The sequence below is a fragment of the Miniopterus schreibersii genome, assembly GCF_964146895.1.
Source record: "Miniopterus schreibersii genome assembly, chromosome: 21".
Classification (NCBI taxonomy): domain Eukaryota; kingdom Metazoa; phylum Chordata; class Mammalia; order Chiroptera; family Miniopteridae; genus Miniopterus; species Miniopterus schreibersii.
Window position 1 is genome coordinate 12,489,242 of NC_138123.1, and position 20,369 is coordinate 12,509,610.

General features: G+C 54.5%; 1 protein-coding gene across 2 annotated transcripts in view; it reads left to right on the plus strand.

Annotated features, from left to right (window-relative positions):
• Nucleotides 1–20,120, plus strand: part of TRIM67 (tripartite motif containing 67) — a gene marked incomplete at both ends in the record, with an annotated part of 38,256 nt that extends 18,136 nt beyond the window's left edge. The window contains 9 exons of one of the 2 annotated variants that reach the window (XM_081124020.1): nucleotides 6,068–6,163; nucleotides 8,025–8,147; nucleotides 9,002–9,112; nucleotides 10,211–10,370; nucleotides 12,512–12,657; nucleotides 14,472–14,610; nucleotides 15,934–16,237; nucleotides 18,714–18,876; nucleotides 20,055–20,120. In XM_081124020.1, coding sequence (XP_080980146.1) covers nucleotides 6,068–6,163; nucleotides 8,025–8,147; nucleotides 9,002–9,112; nucleotides 10,211–10,370; nucleotides 12,512–12,657; nucleotides 14,472–14,610; nucleotides 15,934–16,237; nucleotides 18,714–18,876; nucleotides 20,055–20,120 — 1,308 coding nt within the window. The remainder of the gene's footprint in view (nucleotides 1–6,067; nucleotides 6,164–8,024; nucleotides 8,148–9,001; nucleotides 9,113–10,210; nucleotides 10,371–12,511; nucleotides 12,658–14,471; nucleotides 14,611–15,933; nucleotides 16,238–18,713; nucleotides 18,877–20,054) is intronic. The other variant, XM_081124021.1, reaches the window with a different exon arrangement.
• Between the last annotated feature and the right edge of the window lie 249 nt (nucleotides 20,121–20,369).

A 20,369-nucleotide genomic window follows, 5' to 3' on the forward strand; every position in this document is an offset into this window, starting at 1 on the left:
CTAGGTTTATGGTAACTAGTTATAGCAGCAATAGGACTAATGCGCCATAGGAATTCCCAGCAGGAGAGCTGAATGAGTCTGGGAACCAAGGGAGGGAGACGCTCTCAGAGTATCCCCTGCTTCGCATCAGCCCTGGGTGGGGACAGTGGGGGGCGGGGGGGATCCTCATAGAGGACAATTCTTCAGAGTTGACGGAGTCAGGGCAGCAGCCTCCGTCCAGCGGTTCTGAGGGTGGAGGTAGGTTCTGTGCCCAGAGCAGAGCAGGGCACTGCTTTGGCATCTGGGGAGCCAGCCCCGTTCAAACCCCATCTCCTCCTCACTGGGCCAGTAACCAGAAACCCAGGGAGCCAGGGACGGAAGCTGATCTTCTGAGCTGTTTTGCTTCTGGGGGTTTCCCAAATCTGGGCCACATTCCCTGGAGAAAGAGTCTGCCTGGGTCACCCCTGGATCACAGTTCTTCAGCCAAAGCCCTTTCTGCTTCTGGGGGATCCCTTCTGCCTGTGACCATAGTCCAGCATAGAAGGGACCTGCCACCCAACAGTACTCCCCTCACAACAAACACTGGTCTGCTCTTCCCCTACATGACCTCTACCCAAGGGCCCACCGCTCCACTCTGCCTGTGAGCATCAATCATGAGCAGAGTCTCCATGACCTGGAACGGGGGTCCTGTGGGTCTGGCTCAGTCCCTCTCAGGACACTTCAAGGGTCCTCTCCATGCACCTGCCTCTCCCTCCTCCCATCCCTGTGGGTTGTCCCTGCTGAGTACGACTCTGCTCTCCAGCCTCCAGCTCTGTCTGCACCTGCTTCAAGAGCAAGGACAACCCGACCCACCACAGTGTTTCCCAGCCTCAGTCTAGGCTGACCAACAAGGCGTTTCTATTTATTTCTGTTGCTGGGCTCTTGGAGCCTGTGGCTGGCAGTTCAGAGAGGACTGGAAAACGACGCCTCTTTGCTGGCTGGAGAAGGGGCTGCTCATGGACAGGGATTTTCCAGCTGTGGCGGGCTGCTGGGGAAAAGAGGGAGCAGGACTGGGTGGAGGAACCCTCTGGACTTCAAGTAGAGGCAGGGAGCCCGAGGACATCAGGAGCTCCATCTAGTAAGACTAAATTTAGGCCAGATAAGTGGTGGCAGTTAACTAGAAATGGTTTAACACCCAAAAGTCACAAAAAGCATCTCAACCCACAGGATAGGGTCAGATTGCCAGTGCCCTACCATATGGGGCTCTGTGCCCTAGAAATGGTGGGTTCAGAGTGGCCACATGGCCATTTTAATTATGCCCAGCATGCAAGAGGCTTGAGACTTGAATAGCCCAAGGGAGCTAGTCAAACAAAATTTAGAACAAAATCAGTTCACTGACACAGATATTTACGGAGCACTTTCCACAGGTAAGACTCCCACCCATACAAATGCACAAGACAAGCTCGCTGGGCATGGGGAAAGCTGAGGCACCCTCTCGGGCCACCTGTCTCAAAGAAGGATTTCAAAGAGCACACTCCATCTGGGGAGAGCAGCAAAGCTCCAGGAGGGGGTGGCATTTGGCAGGGTCATCGCAGATGGTCACAGGCAGCAGCCAGAGCAGGAAAAGGAGAGCACACGAGGCCGAGAGGACTGCAAGGCCAAGGCAGGGAGGCGGAAAGCAGGGCAGCCGAGTCCAGTTTGACCAAAGGGTGGAAACCAAGTGGACGACCCTGGGAGGGCCTTGGACTCCAAGCTAGAGGGCTGGACCCTGATTCAGTGCGGGGTGGGGGCACGTTGGTTATTGCGGAGATGGCGTGGTCAGAGCTGTTTGAGAGAGAACAGCCAGGAGGTTATTGGGCTGTGCAGGATTCAATGATCTGGAGCGACCTTTAAGTAAGCGGTGAACTTCAGCAAGTAATAGGACACAGCCCCCACCAACGCGTATGAGCAGCATTGAACGCCAAGCCCAGCCCTGCACTCCAGGTGGCCTGCTCCACAGTTCTCCTGGAGCCCTCATTCTTTTTATTTAGCAGTGGGGTCTATAGCGCCACAGGGAGGGATCGACTGGCTCCTGTGAAAACTGTCCCCCAAACATGAGTAGGTGTTAGCAGCATTCAAATAGTTAGATGTTAAAATTACCTGGCCTAATCTTCTACCCCTTTAAGTCTATGGACGACAGTTTCCTTGAGAGGGGCACCTAGTTTCCAGGCCTTCTACATCCAAATAAGAATGGCCTCTAATTAGCTCCATATGACCTTAGGCAGTTTCACAGGCGTCAACTTACGGCTTCTCCCCTGAGATGGTGTCAACATGAGCATTCTCTCTGAGGCTGTATGAACTGGAAATGTAAGCAGGCCCTCGTTGGGTAATTTAGAGAGAAGTTCATGTCTTCTGAGCTGTAACAAAATACCACAGAAAGAGTGGCTTAAACAACAGATTTATTTCTCACAGTTGGGCAGGCTGAAAGTCCAAGGTCAAGGTGCCGGCCAACTCCCTCCCTCCTGAGGGCTCTGCTCCTGCCTTGCAGATGGCCACCTTCTCGCTGTGTCCTCGCATGGCCTTTTCTCAGTGCGTGTGATCTTTCTCTGTCTCTCCTTTTGTTGTTGTTGTTAATTCTTACCCGAGGATATTTTTTCCATTGATTTTTAGAGAGGAAAGAGGGGGGAGAGAGAGAGAGATCGATTGATTGCCTCCATTATGAGCCCTGACCTGGGCAGGGGATCAAACCTGCAACTCAGGGACGTGCCCTTGACCAGGAATCGAGCCTGTGACTCTTAGGTACATGGGCCAGAGCTCTAACCACTGAGCAACACTAGCCGGGGCTCTCTGTCTCTTCTTATAAGGGCAGCATGGGAGCTTTACCCTCATGACCTAACTACCTCCCAAAGACCCCATCTCAGATACCACTGAATTCGAGTTTAAGGTTTTAACATATGGATTGGGGCACAAGCATTTAGTCTCTAACAATTCCCATATGATAGACCCAGACTGAACAATTAAAGAGGATTTCGGGAATGCTTGAGTTATATTACTAAGCATAATAGTAAGAACTCTTGTGAGGTAGGGACTAGTATTGTCATTCCCATCCTGCAGGGAGGACACTGCATAACAAAGAGATGAAATCTCTTTCCCAAGACACACCGCTGGTAAGTGACAGAGCCAGGATTTGAACCACAGTAGCCCCAAAGTCCTCATGGTTAATGCAGCGTAATGCACTATAGCCATCCAGGTGGCCGGATGGGGCAGAAAACTGCCCTGTGGGCCTAAAGCTACTCCCTTGGGCTGCTGGCGAAGATGCAGTGCTGGGCCAGGGAGCAGCTGGTTTGACTCAGGGTGGAAATGCTTGGATTTTTAAGCTGTCCTTCTAAACTCAGAGGCAGGCAGTTGGTTTGACCTTGACCCAGCATGGAGATACTTATGTTTTTAAACAGTCCATCTGAACTCAGAGACTCTGCAGGAATGTAAGTCTAACTTTAGAGATATAGGAAGACATGCAATGCAACTTTTTGATTTATGTTAAAATTCACTGGATCATGAAAAAAAATGATCTTCTGCCTGGATATTTCCTTTTTTCCCAAGAGTTTGGTACAATCGACATCCTCAGAGACAAAACAATTCATTCACACTTCTCAGACTGGAGGCCCCTCAGAGCAGAAAGGACCATTTCAGTGTCCTCTGCCAGCACTCAAATAGCCCCTATAGGGATGAAAGGCATGTTCTCAAAAGCCAAAGCAAAATACAATGTGTGTCTGTGCTATGAGCCCCAGCTGGGCCCTGGGGTGCTGTGCACTGGGGAGGCCTCTCCAGACGGGCACTAAGAAGCTGAGGGAAAGATTGGGCGGCGAGTCTGTTGAGCCTGGAAGCAGTGTCTACTGAGATTATTTCCTTTGCAGCCAGTTATTTGCCCAAGGTCACTGATCTCTTTCAAAGTCACTCTGTTGTGGGCTCTTCGCCAAGCTCCTTGGTCTACTTGCCAAACTCCTTGGTCAGCAGGCCTGGGGTGGGCTGGGGCGACGGGAGGCTGGCGCTGGCTGGGCTGGGCTGGGCTGGGCTGGGCTGTGCTGGCTCCCAGGGCCCAGCGGAGGCTGGAGGGTCCTCACTAATGCAGCTTCTCAGGGCTTCTCACCGGCAAAGGCTGTGAGCAGAGGTGATGGGTCTACTGAGAGCCGTCCTACCCCAGCTGTGCCTCGAGTCAAGCAATCACACTGCCTTTAGTCAGCCAGGGAGCATTTTTGAGCCCCTGTTTTGTGCCAGCACCATTGGCTAGACACAAAAAGAAGACAAAGGCACCATCATCAAGGGCCATCCGGGACAGTGGGAGGCGGCCTCTCCTTGGGGAGGAAACTGGTACAGCCTCAGTGGGACCCAGGCTCCAGCAGAGTGTGGTAGGAAGGAAGGTGCAGCTCTTTTCCGGACATTGATAAACTTCAATTTGAAAATCCCTGTTGTTAACGATTCCCCTTAGGGCCTGTGAACTGTGCTGACATCTCACCCTCCTTCCCGGGGCAGCTATCTGGGGATGGACTCACTGCCTCAGGACCTGATGCCTCTGAGGGTGGATGCAAAGACCTATGCTGTCCAGAACAGTAGCCACGGCCACATGTAGTGGTTAAACTATTAAATAAAATGAAAAACCCAGCTCCTTCATTGCATGCCCGCTTTCAAGCGTTCAGTAGCCACTTATGGCTGGTGGCTGCCACACTGGGCAGAGCAAACATGGAAAGAACACCTATCATTCCCCTAAGTTCTATTGGATATTTTTTTCTACATAGATCATTGCACCCGAGAGTGGGACACCCTGGGTGGGCTGTGGAAGGAGATGCCTAAATCAGCTGAGGTGAGGGGAGGGATGGCGAAGCCCACGGAGAATGAAAGAGCATCTCCAAGGAGTGGCATCTGAGCTGAGCCACTGTCTGAGGCTCTCTCCGAGCAGGCCTGGGGTGGGGCCAGAGAATTCACATTTCTAATTAATTCCCGGGTGATGCTGATGCTGCTGGTCCAAGGACCACACTTCGAGAACCACTGATATGGTCTAAAGACTCACATTCACTGAGTCATTCATTCGACAGGTTTTGTTTCATGCTGCCAGGTGCCTGGTGCTCTGCCTGGACGTGAGCGATGCAGGCAGGGCCCCTGTTCTGGGAGCTTCCATTCCGGGGAGGGGAGACAGACAGTAAGTGAACTTATGTGGGTTGGTGATAGATGTTCTGAAGGACAACGAGGGCTGAGGGGAGAGGCCTTGCTGACAAGGTGACCTTTGAGCAGAGACCTAAAGAAAGCGGTGGGCTGGGGGTAGGGCATGACCCTGTCCTTTCTGGCTCTGTTTTGGTCCATCCTCAGCTTTTAATGTGAAAAGTGAGAGTCCTGTTAAAAAGCAAGATCATCAACTCTACTCAATAGCTGGGGTTTGAAGATGAGTTTCGTTGTGTGTGTGTTTCGTTAGAAAGAAACATGATGCTAAAGGCCATAGATTTGACCCCAGCTAGCGGTTTCACCTTTGGGTCCCAGCCACCTGTGTCACACGCCTCTCTGCAGGTGGGGAGTCCCAGGGCTAAGGGGGCTGCCACCGGGAGCCTGTACCCCTCTAGATGATTCTCAGGATTGCCAGCCATATGGCTCCAGCCCATTTCCAGGGCCTGCAGGGCTCTTTCTTGCCCACCCTCCTCGGGCCAAAGGCGACTACGTGGGGGTGGGTTGGGTAGAACTTGGTCTGGGACCTGGGCTGTCCATCCATAAGAGGCTGAGGGTCCTACTGAGGAGGGATGGAGCTGCCCTAGGATGATAGGGGACCGGACCAGGCCAAGGGCTCTTGTCCTGGGTTCTGTGAACATCTGGAGCAGCCCCTCAGCCTGAGCCAACCAGCTGAGCACTCCTTGCATCTCTGCAGCTTTGAGGTCCGGACAGAAGAGTGGGGTCAGTCAGTACTGCCCACCTGTGCTGGGAAATGAGCATCTGCTGTCGGCATCAGGAGTCCACAGTCCTTCATCAATGAGGATGGTGGATGGATCCCCCTCTATGCACCCCCTCTATGCACACAAGCCTTGACAATGAAGTGCAAACTGTGCCTCTAACACTGCATTTTTCTTTCCAACCTGCGATACCTTCTTAGGCTCAACTGTCTCAGGCCTTAAACGGAGTGTCCGATAAGGCAAAAGAAGCGAAGGAGTTTCTGGTGCAGCTGAAGAACATTCTGCAGCAGATCCAGGTGAGCACAGCTCCAGGTGAGGGCAGTGGGTGCAGCAAGTTCACTAGAAGCATCCAGAAGAAGGGACAGTATGTGGCCAGCATGTCCTCAGCGATGCACACGAGGTTGGCTTGTCCCACCGCACAGCCTCCTCGTGTGCAGACACCACACACTCGACCCCCCTACACTCACGCGGCACCTGACACGGGAAGGAGATTTCACATCAACTCAGTGAGAGAGGATCATAGAAAGAGCTGGAAGGAAGTCATGCAGCCTCCTGCATGGCCACCTCATCTTACTTGGTGTCAGCCTATATACAATATTTGGTACCAAAATGTAAATGCATCATTTACTAAATACGTGTGTTTATGAGCACTCACGCTATGTCACATCTTGAGCAGATGCAGATCAGAAAGGCACGTGTCTGGCCTCAGGAGCTCTGTCTGTAGGGGAGAGTGCACACGCATGTGCTTCATGTGAATGTGCACATGGAGGAACACACACACGGTGAACCATAAAGCGTTCCAGTGTCCGGATGGAGGAAAGGGACCAGGAGCCCCGGATCCTTAATCAGCCAATAAAACCGTCCTGCCCAACCAGTGGAAGCGAAGATTCAGCCACATGTCAGATTATGTTTCTGATGTTTGCAGACATGAGATGTATTAGTTTGGTGGGTTTGCTATATAACAAAGTACCACAGGTGGAGTGTTTTAAACAGCACGGATTTATTGTTTCATAGTTTTGGAGGCTAGGAGTTCAAGATTAAGGTGCCAGCAGGTTTGGGTTTTTTCTGAGGCCTCTCTCCTTGGCGTGCAAATGGCCATCTTCTCGGTGCATCCTCACATGCTCGTCCCTCTGTGTAAGTCTGTGTCCCAATCTCCTCTTCTTACAAGGACATCAGTCACGTTGGGTTAGGACCCACCCCAATGACCTCATTTTACCTTAATTACCTCTTTAAAGGCCCTGTTTCCAAATACGGTCACATTCTGAGGGACTGGGGTTAGGACTTCAACATAGGAATTTAGGGAAGGGACACAATCCGGCCCCTAACAAGAGGCCTGAACTCATGCTGATCTTAAAGACCTAGAGAGACTTATTTTAACTGAGAAACATAGACTATAGCAGGAGCAGTGGGTTTTTTTGTTTGTTTGTTTTACTGCATTTTAATTATAAAAAAACAAAAGAATGTGTTGCAGAAATTGTGAAAAGTAGAGAATAGTAGGCACAACTAAGAAAAGTTCACCAACATCTCACCACCTGAGGCGACCACCTCCCCATTTGGACACGCTGTTCCACTGCTCTAGAGCAGCAATTTCCCACCCTTTCCACTGCATAGCACACGTAAACTATTTACTAAAACTCTGCGGCACACCAAAAGATTTATTTTTGGCTGATCTGACACAAATAGGTATAATTTTGATTCACACCAGACGGCTATTGTGTTGGCTGTTATCATTTCTTTATTTGCCAGTCTAAGGGACAAGAGGTCAGTGGCCTTGACTACATAGTCAGGTATTGAATGTTTTAAAATTCTTGATGACGCACCAGTAAGCCGAGGCACACTAGTTGAAAATCGCTGCTTTGGACACATGTGCACACGCAATAAGATGTGATTACAAAGTACACAACTTGTAACCTGTTGTTGTTTTTTTCCTCTCATGAGGATTTCCTGTGACATTAAAAAGTATCTCTGAACAATGTCTGAATGACTAAGGAATATTCAGCTATAGAGATGTGCCAAGAGGCATGGTTCCTCTCCCTTAATTCGTATTTACACCCTTTGCAAATGTATAATGTTGCGGATGACTCCAGGACCAGTGTCCCTGGCATACATCTTTGTGTCTAGCACCGGCCTTCTCCTGATGTCCTCTGCTTCCCGCAGGAAAACGGCCTGGACTACGAAGCCTGCCTGGTTGCTCAGTGTGACGCGCTGGTCGAGGCTTTAACGCGACAGAAAGCCAAGCTGCTCACCAAGGTCACTAAAGAGAGGGAGCACAAGTTGAAGGTAGGTGCCTGGAAGACCAAGGCCCCCAGTTCTTATTGCATCCTCTGCACCCAGCGCGGTGAGTGAATGAATGAATGAATGAATGAATGAATGAATGAATGAATGAATGAAACAAGGAAGGGATGAGCAAGCTGCCCCTGGGCCCACTTACACTCATGTGATTTTCCCCAAAGCCAGTGAACCCACGTGCTCTCCTCCAAAGCCAGAGTCAGACACCCTGAGTCCTGCCGGTTTCGGGTCCAAAGGCCCCGCTCTCCTACCTTCTCTAAGTTCTTTGTTCTGCCTCAGGAACTCCTGCTCTATCCTGCAGAGCAGAGGTGACCGCTGATGGTGACGAGGCCTTGCTCTGCTCAGGCTCCAGCTCTGCCCCCTTCTTTAGCCTGCCTCTGATGTGTCTTGCACTCAATAATCAGTAATAATAACACGACCCCCATCCAGCAAGGGGAGGGGGTTCCCCTCCCACGGCACTGGGTTCCTGGTCCAGGCAGACACCCCTGAGCACACTGCATTGACTAAGGGCTGCCTCATCCTGAGGCTCGATCTGTTCTATAGACATTTCCCAACTGAATCAGAAAATAGGACTTTCAAAGAAAGAAGGAATGAGTATTGGGGATGGTCTGTGGTTTACCAGCAAAGCAGCTGCACCCACGAGTGACCCGAGACCAAGTGGGAAGGGAGACAAGCAGCGGGAGAGGTTCAGACTATGCGCTTTCTCTGCTCGTCTATCCAGAGTTTAGGACGTCTGCTCTGTTGGGTGTTGAGGCCCCGCGTGTTGGGAAGTGGGTCCATTTGCGCCCCAGTAAAGAGGGCACATGGAGCTCAGCAGCAGGTGACTAGGGATTCTTCCCCCGCAGATGGTTTGGGACCAGATCAACCACTGCACGCTGAAGCTGCGCCAGTCCACGGGGCTGATGGAGTACTGCCTGGAGGTGATCAAGGAGAACGACCCTGCCGGGTTCCTACAGGTGAGCCAGCTCCCGAGGGCACCAGCCGGGCTGGGCTTCCTCCCTCCAACTCCACCGCCACTTCCCAGCCTAGGCGAAGGTTTAGCAAGGTCCCTTCCACCGGCCTGGAGCTGAGTGGTCGTTTGCTCAAGGGTTCCAGAAGACCCAAGGTCTCCTCCTGACCCCCTCTCACTAGCTGTGACCTTGGTTCTGTTCATTATTAAATGAGCAGGTCAAGTGTCATCATCTCTTGGCCCAAAGGCCATGCTTTTATGCTTTGATTTTCAGACACCCCAATGCAGCACTTTCCCCACCAATGGGAAAGGACAGGCTTTGCCCAGCAAGCTGGAAAGAAGTGAGTTAGCAGAATCCACATGGCTTGAACCTCAAGGCTGCAGCGTCCTGCAGGCCTGGACAGGTGACTGCCGCCAGGCTAGCTCAGGGTCACGAGTGTCTCTTGGGCACATGGCAGTGATTCAGACTGCAGCTCAGCCCTCCATCTGGAGAAAATGATGAATCCCCTTGCTTAGTTCCCAAAATGGGTACATGGCCTCACAGCTCTAAAGGGAGACGTGCCAAGCGTCTGAATGGGCAGGACTTTCCGGCCCAGGAGAGCAGGGCTCTGGGTGTGACGCACAGAGAAGCTGCAGCAGAAGCTGCGAAACAATTTGGAGGAAACACGAGGCAGGGGGGTGAGCTTCCAAATTCTGGGGATATAGGAGATGTGTTCTTCAGATCCTGTGACAAACTACTAGTCTCTTCACTTTGCAAAGTACTAGATCTAGCAAAAGGGGTAGAATAAAGATTACTTTTGTGTATTTTTTTAAAGTGTCATTTGTTTCACAAAAGGGTTTGGCCTAATTTCTTTAAATAGCCAGTGCGCTTCACATTTAACATGATCGAGCGTTTAAAATATGATTTAAACAACACAGTGCATTTGCACTTGCCCGGTGTCACACTGGCAGGGGTCATTTCCTCTCCTCCAAGGCTTGAGCACGAGCTGAACACAGCCCCTTCCTGTCCCTGAGCACAGAGACAAAGCCCCCGCTCCTCCCTCACCATTTGCTGCATGAGTTTTCCTTTGCAAATCAAAACCCTAACCTCTGTGCTCCCTTTCAGATCTCGGATGCCCTGATCAAGCGTGTCCAGGTGTCTCAGGAGCAGTGGGTCAAAGGCGCCCTGGAGCCCAAGGTGTCTGCGGAGTTTGACCTGACCTTGGACAGCGAGCCGCTGCTGCAGGCCATCCACCAGCTGGACTTCATTCAGATGAAATGTAGGGGTGAGCCGGGACTGGCCGTTTAGTCCATGCTTCTTTCAGAACAGGTGTCCCCTCTGCAGGGTAGCTTAGTGCCACTAGAAAACTGTGATCCTGGGAGGGAGGCCGAGTGGCCAGGGAGGGACGCCCACATCACAGACCTAGCTCAAGTCCCAGCTCAGCCACCCACTAGCTGGGTGACCTAGGGCAGGTAGCACCCTGGTCTGAGCCCATTAGTAAAAGGGGATCATTTGTTTGGTCAGAGACACTCATTGGTGTCTGCATGTGCCAGCCTGAGGACATAGCTGGGAACAACCTTACAAATTCCCTCAAAAGATCAAGCTGATGTTCTAGAGAACAAAATAGACCACACACAAACCAATCTATAATATATTGTCTGTTAGTGGCAGGTACTTTTCTGGAAGGGGCCTCGGGGAGTATGTTGGGGTGAGGAGGAGAGAGATGCAAAATAGGGAAGACCATTCCAGGCCACAGAGGGGTGGCAAGTGCAAAGGCCCTGAGGCAGGAATAAATTTTCTGTGTTCCAAGATAAGCAAGAAGGGCAGAGGGGAGAGGAGAGGGAACCAGGTGGAAGGTGGTAAGAAGTGAGTTCAGAGAGCCATGGGGGACACAGGCTAAGGTTTATGTAAATTTTGCATAACTTGCCCAAGTGACAAAATTAGCCAGACCCAGAATCCTTCTCCAGAGGCATCAAGGGTATGCTCAGGAGAGGGAATAAAGCTGTCAGATTTTTTAACTCCAAATGTCAAAGGGCTGAGTGCCACACCCACAGAATCTGTGAACTCCGGAAAATCCTCACCTGCAAAATATGTGGCGGTTTTTAAACTAAAGGAACAAGCCTCTCGCCCATCTCCATGCTCACCCCACATGCAGCTTGCACCTGGGGGAGGTTTGAAAATGTCAGGCGCCCCAGGTCTAAATGAGACATGGTGCTGAGGGACAGGAGGAGCCTGGCAGGTGGGGGCAGGAAGGAGGGGTGGCTCTAGAAAGTTGGGGTTCTGAAGGAGGAGGCTTGGAGCTTCTCCAGATGCTGCTCCAGGTGGATGGCGCTGTGGGATTCACAGAAGAAGGGGGAGAGTGAATCGCAGGGCCCAGGGACAGAGAGAGGGCTCCTCTTGCTGGTAAACTGGGGCCAGGGTCTCAGGCCGCCAAATTTGAAATCGGGCAGGGGTTGCACCCAGCTGAACTGTCAGGTGAAACCTGGAAGACGAGGCCCTCATACTTGGCCCCAAAATGAAATCTGTAGTTTTAACTGATGTTACAGTTTCCCTTTTAAAAATGGCAGTGTGGACTGGGTTTACTTCTAAAATCTCTTGAGCCTGAACACAGCTTTAGAACAAAACATTCTCCCAATCTTGCCTTTATAGAGTTTATGATTCGTTTGATTCAAATCCCTACTTCCATGGGCTGACTGTCCAATACTCCGGGGTTGCCCCTCTGTCCGGGGTCTGGTTCCCTGGCCTTTAAAATGCTCCCACTGTGTTCTCCCTCTCGGGAGCACACATGCACCTTTCCCTCCCCTGTTTCCTTCCCCCCAGGCCCGTTACCTTTGCCTTCCTCCCTCCTAAGCTCCAAGGGCCCTTCTTCTGCCTCTGTCACTTGTTACCTGAGCCTACGCAGCCAAGCTGGCTCACTTCTACCTCTGTAACTTTCTAAGTAAAATTTCTCTTATAAAAAAATTAAATGCTCCCAGCCAAAGGCTTAAATGTGTCTTTGCATTTTACAGTCTCCCCCCAACCCAGCACCTTCCCAGCCTCAGGTGTGAGCTGCATAATGTCCCCAGAGGGTCCCTGTGGCACATGGACGGAGGCTCTATGAAATCCCCACAGGCTCTTCCAGCCCAATGGTGGAAACCAGTGATTGTCAGCGGGTGGGTGGGGAGAGGACCGCCCTTCCTCAGAGGGGTGAGGCCCCTGCCGTGGCCCCTGAGATTCCTGGACACCCGTGCCTGCCCTCCAGCCCAGCTTGAGTCTCGACCCCAGGGTGAGGTGTGCACAGGACAGGCCGGGAGGGGCCGCAGGGTGCCAGTGAGGAGTTCAGCCAACCTTCCTTCTCGGGGCGGGCCCCTGGGATGGATGGGGGGCCAGGGTGATCTGGTGCCTTAGGGGGGACTGTGCTCTAACCCTGGCCGGTCCCTGTCGCAGTGCCACCCGTCCCCCTGCTGCAGCTGGAGAAGTGCTGCACCCGCAACAACAGCGTCACTCTGGCCTGGAGGATGCCGCCCTTCACCCACAGCCCCGTGGACGGCTACATCCTGGAGCTGGATGATGGCAACGGGGGGCAGTTTCGGGTGAGCCCTGCTGCTGGTCTGGGGGGTCCTAACGAGCAGGACGGGAGTGGCTCCCACTGCCCCAACCTCCGGACCAGCTTAAGAGGCCCCTTAGCTCTGATGCCACAGGAGAGGGTATTGGCCCCAAGGACAGAGGGATGGGATGTGCAAAGGCCCTGAGGCAGGAATGAGTTTTCTGTTTTCCAAGAAAAGCAAGAAGGTCAGGGGGTGTCTGGGCTCATGGGAGATGAAGGGTCTCTCTACCAAGGGCTAGGGCAGGGCAGGGCCTGCAGGCAGAGGTGGCGGCCACAGAGAAAATCCAAGAGGACCTACCGTGAGACTGACACAGGTCTGAGCTGGAGCAGAGCTCAGAAAAGATGTTACCTCGCACATACCTACCTCCCAGTTGACCCCAGCAGTCCAGCCCTATCTATTCTTCAACACCTCCACATCTCCCCCTCCCACAGCTCCCAGCCCCTCAAAGCTCTCTCACACCTCGCCATGCCTGGTTCACTATTTATTTCACCTGCCACGGGGCGTGTGGAAGACACTTGACAAATGGCTGTTGGATGAGGTGACCTGAAACACAGGACCCAATGATGAAATGTCACGGGGATAATACAGGCTCTGTGTGAGCCAGAAATGCATCTTCCACTCCCCCATTTGGTGGAAACCCCAGGATAGCCCCCACCCCAGCCCAGACCCCTACTAGAACTTACCTTGAGATTTGACGCTCTGAAGTTCGAGTTACTGTAAATGGTTTTGTGACACGAACACCAGGAAGCACAAACTCCGGGTCTCCTTAGGGCTCCTGCTTTCTGTCCCGAGAAGCTGTTGTCATTAGTAACTTGGGAAAACAAATGAAGAGTAATCCCCCTCCACAGCCAGGCAGGAAAGGTGATTTAGACAGAGTAGGGACACCTGGGAGAGGTGTAAGGGGGCGTTAACAGCACAGGCTAAGCTTGAAGTGAATGGGGGGAAAATTAAAACCCTAGAAAAGAATCTTTGGGGTCTGATACAGAAATGTCTCACCCTCCTGGAGGCCAGGACAAAAAGCAACTGGGTGGGGGACACAGGGGGGAGGAGATGGGGAGGCCTGGAGCACCCCTCTCACTCCAGAAGCGACTCCAGCGCGAATGCACTTGAACCCACTGGGCTTGGTCACCCCCTTCCTCTGTCTGCATTTTCCCGTCATGTGGAATGATCCTTCTTATTAAAATATAGGCTATTTTGTTTATTTAGATGCTTAGCTCATTTGTCTAGCTTAAATTCCCATTGGAAACCAACAACCTTCTACTGCTCCATCCAAGAAGGAAGGGGGCGGGGTTTCTGCACCTCCATCCCCTGGAGGCCTGATGTCAAAGGGCTGACTCAGCAGAGGCTGTTTCCTGCTGACTGCAGACCTGTGGTCCCTCCCTGCCTCCCTAGGACCCGCCACAGCTCACAGCCTCACAGGCAGAGGGCTTGGTCGGCCAACAGTGAGGGTTAGTGCCCAACTGGGAGGTGGTCTGTGCCCCTGCCACCACTTATCCAAATTCTTCTTATTCCATAACCCTAACACTTTTTAAAAATATATTTTTTTATTGACTTCAGAGAGAGGGAGAGAGAGAGAAAATCATTAATTGGCTGCCTCCTGCACACCCCCTACTGGGGATTGAGCCTGCAACCCAGGCATGTGCCCTGACCGGGAATCGAACCGTGACCTCCAGGTTCATGGGTCGATGCTCAGTCACTGAGCCACTCAGGCTGGGCATAACTCTAACCCTTTTAATGTTGCTGGGGGAGATTTTCCAGGTGACAGAGGTGCCTAATGAGCAGTCCTGGCTCTCTTTTAGGAGGTGTATGTCGGCAAGGAGACCCTGTGCACCATCGATGGCCTCCACTTCAACAGCACCTACAACGCCAGGGTCAAGGCCTTCAACTCCTCCGGCGTCGGGCCTTACAGTAAAACTGTCGTCCTGCAGACGTCTGACGGTGAGCACCGGGGTCTCTCGGGGGAGACAGAGGCAGGCGCTATGGGAGAGCTTCCAGAAGAGGAGCCCACGTTTCATCCCAGGGACCAGGACGACCACCACTGCTCAGGACGTAGCAGTGAGGGAGTGGGGGGAATGAGGTGGCAGGGAGGCTCGAGTCCCCCAGCTCTGTCCCTGCTCTGCTCGCCTGCTCCACCCTCCTCACAATCCATGAAAGACAGACATTCCTTCCCCCCATTTACTGGGCCTAGCAAAGGACACTAGCAGTTGAGAGACTCAGGGCGCGAAAGTCCCACTTCCGAGGGACTCCGAGCAGGCAGGACAGTCCCAGAGAGAAGGCACACGCCAGCCCCGGTTCGAGCCTTCCTTGCAGCGGGAACCTGTCCCCTGAATACCTACTGCAGAGGTCAGAGCTGGTGGCTTCCACACCTGGCTGTAGCCTCCAGGTTCCCGGTAACACGACCACATCAACAACGATGGGCTGAGCGCTTAGCGGGAGCCGTGACGTGAATAAGGAAGGCGTGCCCGAGCCTGTCCTGCTAACCCAGGCCACCCTGCCAGGCTGCAGGGGCTCCAGGGTGCGGACCCTGTGTTTACTGGCGTCATTTACCCTGGCTCATCCCCATTGCCGAGGGAAACAGGACAAGGCTGGATTGCCTCCGGGACGGGGAAGGGGGAGGACAGGAGCAGACGGTGTCGTCAAGGGCGCAGCTGCGATGCTTCTCTGCACATGGTGTGACCTGCAGAGACATTTTATAAACCACAAGGTCACTGGGCTTCTGCCCCGAGATCTCCTGGCCTGGAGACGTGCAGACCTCGCCCGGTGTGTTTTGGCCATAACTTTAAGGAGAGGCCTCACTTCCCACAACCAGATGGGCTGGGGGAGCAGAAGGGGGAGCCCCCGATGGGCTGTAAAACAGGCGAATGGAGCTTTGTGACTGGTTACATCACTTTCCCTCTCGTGTCTCAATGTCCACTTCCCCTTCCACTCACACAGTGTGAAGCAAGCGGAACAGCCAGAAGCCAAGACTCCCCGAAACGCATTAGATGTGGGGCTTTGAGGCCCGAGTGTCTGGGTTTCTTGGCAAGTTGGGTTCATGGGATCGGGAACATGGATGAACACAGATCAGGGAGTGCATGTGAGCGTGTGCCCATGTGCATGTGTTAGTGTGTGTGCGTGCGTGTGCTGATCACACAGGGAGGGACACGTCCTGCGGGTGCCGACTTCCTGAGAGATGCGCCTAAGCCTGTGTCTGAGCCCAGGTTCGAGACTGCCAGCAAACTCCATCCCCTGACCTGCTCCTCCTGCCTCCTTCCTTTCCAGTGGCCTGGTTCACCTTTGACCCCAACTCGGGGCACCGGGACATCATTTTATCCAATGACAACCAGACGGCCACCTGCAGCAGCTACGACGACCGGGTGGTGCTGGGCACGGCGGCATTCTCCAAGGGCGTGCACTACTGGGAACTGCACGTGGACCGGTACGACAACCACCCCGACCCCGCCTTCGGGGTGGCCAGGGCCAGCGTGGTCAAGGACATGATGCTGGGCAAGGACGACAAGGCCTGGGCCATGTACGTGGACAACAACCGCAGCTGGTTCATGCACTGCAACTCCCACACCAACAGGTGCGCCCGCCCCGTGCCCTGCCCAACTCGCCCTGGGGTCTGGGAACCAGGGCCCCGCGGGACCCGTGTTCCTTCTGCCCTGGTTCTGGTATCGGGAATGTGGGGAGATGTTTTCAGCCACGTTGGTGTCCGACGTCCAAGTGGCTTTGACTCGGACCGGGCGGAACTGATCACAGCCCAAATGAGCGAAGCAGACAGGTTATTCGGGAAGACACGCCCAGGATCCACGGGATCCTCAGATGCAGTCTCTCCCTGGTTCTGCTCCACTTCCCTCCACGCTCCGCCAGCCCAGCTTCAACTACTGCAGGGCCGATGGCCTCGTGGCTGTGACCAGGTCCCCGCAGAGGGAGCAGCTGCCGCCCCCATGGCAGTTTGCCTGGATCAACCCCTCTCGCTACCCCGCCTCCAGTGGGCTTTAGGCCTGGGCAGCGCCCTCCAGCAGGGCAGGCCTGGGAGGGGCAGGCTCTGCCCTGGGGCTGCCCTGGGAAGATGCCCTGATGCCTGGGTCCTCCAGGGACCTTGCCTTGGCCTTTCCTCAGCCAGAGAAGGCAGTGGGTTCCCCACCCCCCATCACAGTGCAGTGTTCTCTTCCTCCTCTCCCCCAGGGGTTCTGTGTGTAGGCGGCGGGGCGATGGAAAAGCCTGGAGCCAGCATTGGCCAAGGACCCAGATATGGAGAGTGTGGCCACCCGGGGCCACCTCCTTGCTGTGGGTCTCCTTCCTGGTCGACTGTGGGTTGTCTTCACAACAGGAGAGGCAAGGAGCCTCCGGGAGCCAGCCTCACTGGGCCCAGCTCTGGGCAAAGCTGGCCCTGGAGGTTCTCTGTGCTCTGGGTCCACCCTCAGGTCCTGCATTTGGCCTTAGGGGTTATGGTCTGGGACAGAGACTTGCCCAAGAATCCCCAGGGGAGCTAGAAGCTGACCAGACCCTTTCCACCTGCCTTTTCACTGACAGGGACCCCTATCTCCACACGCCTGGGAGAAGGGGCAGCTCTGTCCCCCTGCACCCTCTTTCTGCGCTGTCTGGGTGCTGCAGGCCAACCAGCCTCCTGTTCATAGACCACAGAGGGGACCAAGTCCGGGCCCACCAGCTCGGTGTCTGCTTGCTTAAGCCAAACCAGCACCGAGACTCACTGCCTGCTGATGGAATGAAAGCAGGGAGAATTTATTGAGCGCTTACTTTGTGCCAGCCGCTGTGGGAAGCACCCGATTTACATGATCTCCTTGAGTCCTCACAAAAGTCCTATTGTTGCTGCTGTTTTACAGATGACCAGACCTGGTCTTAGAAGGGTTAACCATGGCCCAAGTCACCAGGCTAATTGGTGGTGCTACAGGGGACCTTGACCCGGTTCTGCGTGTGTGGTGGGGGAGCCTGCACATAGAGCCCCCGGGTGATGGGGGTGTGGGGTGATGGGGTGCAGCAGGGAGCACAGGCCGCTGGGCGGAGCTGACCTTGGGTGGAGGCTGCACTTGGGTGGGAGGCACACTCCTGTGCTTCAGACGGGTCACTACCGGCACCTGGTGGTCAGTGTCCAAATAGCACCAATGGCCTGTTCTAGTTCCCTTTTCCCACCTGCAGGACCCTGCCCAGGGGCCCTCTGAAAAAGCACCCCTCCTATCAGTCCCGAGTCCTCCCAACTCTCTGCCCCACCTTCGGCCTCCAGCCGGTGGCTCATTCCCAATCAGCACAGGACAAAGAGCGTTTTCTTATCAGACAGAGGTCAAGGTTAAGACCCCGGGGAAGGGGAGTCCCTCTAGGAGGAGGCAGGTCAGCCGAGGCCCCCTGGAGCCTGCTGCTCACCTGATTAAAGGTGCTTCCAGCAAAGTGGGTATGAATGTCCACCGCCACGAAATGTAGTGTCACCGACATTTATCAAGAGCTGCACAGTTTATTCCCAAGGCTCCGCTGCTGATGGCCTGTGGGATGGTGACTCAGACAGATTCAGCACCTGTCCCCTGCCATGGCTTCCTCACAGAGCCCCAAGATATTTCCAGGGAGACCATTTGAATCAGGTGGGGCCCTTCACAATCTCCCGAGGGCCTGGCTGTCTGCCTCTTCCACGATCTCCACGTCCTCACTTGGCTAAAACCGAAAAGGGCACCAAGTCGGTTCTTTACCTCGGCAGGTAAAGGAGCCTTCCCCTCCCTCGTCCCTCCCTACGCTTTCAAGTGGGACCCGCTCATTAGAACCCTAACTCCCCGAGGCCCAGGTCTCAGATACCGTCAGCAAGAAGGGGCTGCATCGCCTGGTCCCTAGGGTAAGGCGCCTGACCTGAAGGGCAAGGTCTTCCCGCGTGGCCCCTTCACAGGTGAGCGCACTTCAAAAGAAGGATCATAAGCCCAGAAGAACAGCCCCCCAACCACCGAAGGGCCTGTTTTTAGGTGCGGGTGTCCCGTATCCTTTAAGTGATTTTCCTGAGCCATCGCCTATCCCAGGCTAGGCGTGGTGACGGCCTTCCTGGGGCCTCTCTCCCCCAGGACCGAAGGCGGCGTGTGCAAGGGGGCGACCGTGGGCGTGCTGCTGGACCTGAACAAGCACACGCTGACCTTCTTCATCAACGGGCAGCAGCAGGGCCCCACGGCCTTCAGCCACGTGGACGGCGTCTTCATGCCGGCCCTTAGCCTCAACCGCAACGTGCAGGTACCTCGGCCCCCCGCCCCAGGCCGGCCTGGCTGCTCCCCCTGCTGCTCCGGGGTGTCCCCCAGGGCGCTTGGGCAGAGCAGGCCACAGAGAAGCCCACTTCGGTGCCTGCCCAGGCAGAGAGCTTACCTAGCGCCCACCTTGGGCATTCTCTGGAGACCGTCCTCTTTGCATAAGTGCTTAGTTGTTCATTTGAAAGGAGCAGAGGCTCCTAGGCAGCAGCTTGGGGAGAAGCCCCGGAAGGGATCGGGGCAGGGGGATGGGTGGGAAAGACAAAGTGACCCCATTCTCTGGGGAAGCAGTCGGAGGAGAGTCAGCGCCCCTGCCCGGCGTGGACCCTGATGGCCAGGCACGTGCTAGGGCCTTTGGGTGGGGGTGCCGAGCCATCCTGGAGCCATCGTGTGGCTTCCTCCTGGGAGGAGAGTCGGGGAGAGACCACTCCCTTAGGCGCTGTGAGTCCTGTCCTGTTCCCCCTTAGCCCCTCTGCCCCTCTCTGGCCCCCGCATGAAGCAGGCAGGAAATTTGTCCTTATAGGGCTCATGGCTGGTCCTGGTCCTAGTGGGGTACTGATGGCTCAGGAGCTCCCCAGGGAAGGTGTAAGGGAGGGAGAGAAGTTGGAGGTGCCCTCCCTTGTCTCTAGCAGAGTCCTCTTGCCCCAGGGAGCAGGGGGTGGGGGCAAAGACCTGCTCTGTGGTGCCCGTGGCCTTGGATGTTGATGGTCGCATCGACTCCTTACTGATTGATTTGTGCATCCACTCACTTGCAAATGGGCTTTGAGGCAGCCTGAGTGATGGGCTGGTAACCACAGGGTTAATGGGACAGGTACAGGAAAGGAAAGAGGGCCATGGGGAGAAAGTGGAAGCCAACAGACGACCAGTTCACCCACTGCAGCAGAGAGCCAGCCTTGCCCGGCTCCTGGCCACAAGGGCAGAGTGGCACCAGGGCAGCTGGGTGGTTCATTTATGAGGAGAGAGGCACAGGCCTGCTCCTGGGGGCAAACTCGTGGACCTTACATTAGTGACTTGAGTGGCATCATAAAAGGCAGACCCACAACACAGAGGAGCTGCTGCCTGTGGGGACCCTGGCAAGCAGAGCATAGCACATGGCGACCGTGCTCTGGGCACTCAGGGCTCTCATGGCAGCCTCTCCACCCTCACGTGACCTGCCTTCATTTCCAGGTCACCCTGCACACAGGACTGGAAGTGCCGACAAACCTGGGGCGGCCAAAGCTGTCGGGCAACTAGCCCCCAGCCCCAGCCCTGCACGGGCGTCTGGGAGAAGCCCACCATCCCTCGCTGAGTTCAACAACCACGCGGGCAGATGACCATGCCACGGTGCCACCCAGAAGTCACTGAGTATCTTAGAGACATGTTTTCTTTGAGGGACAGAGGATGGGTCTGCAGGCTGGGCCTGCTGAGGCCACCGTCATGGAGAACACGGTGTATGTTCCCCTTGGTCCCGCCTGGATGGTTCAAATACTCACAAAGAGGACC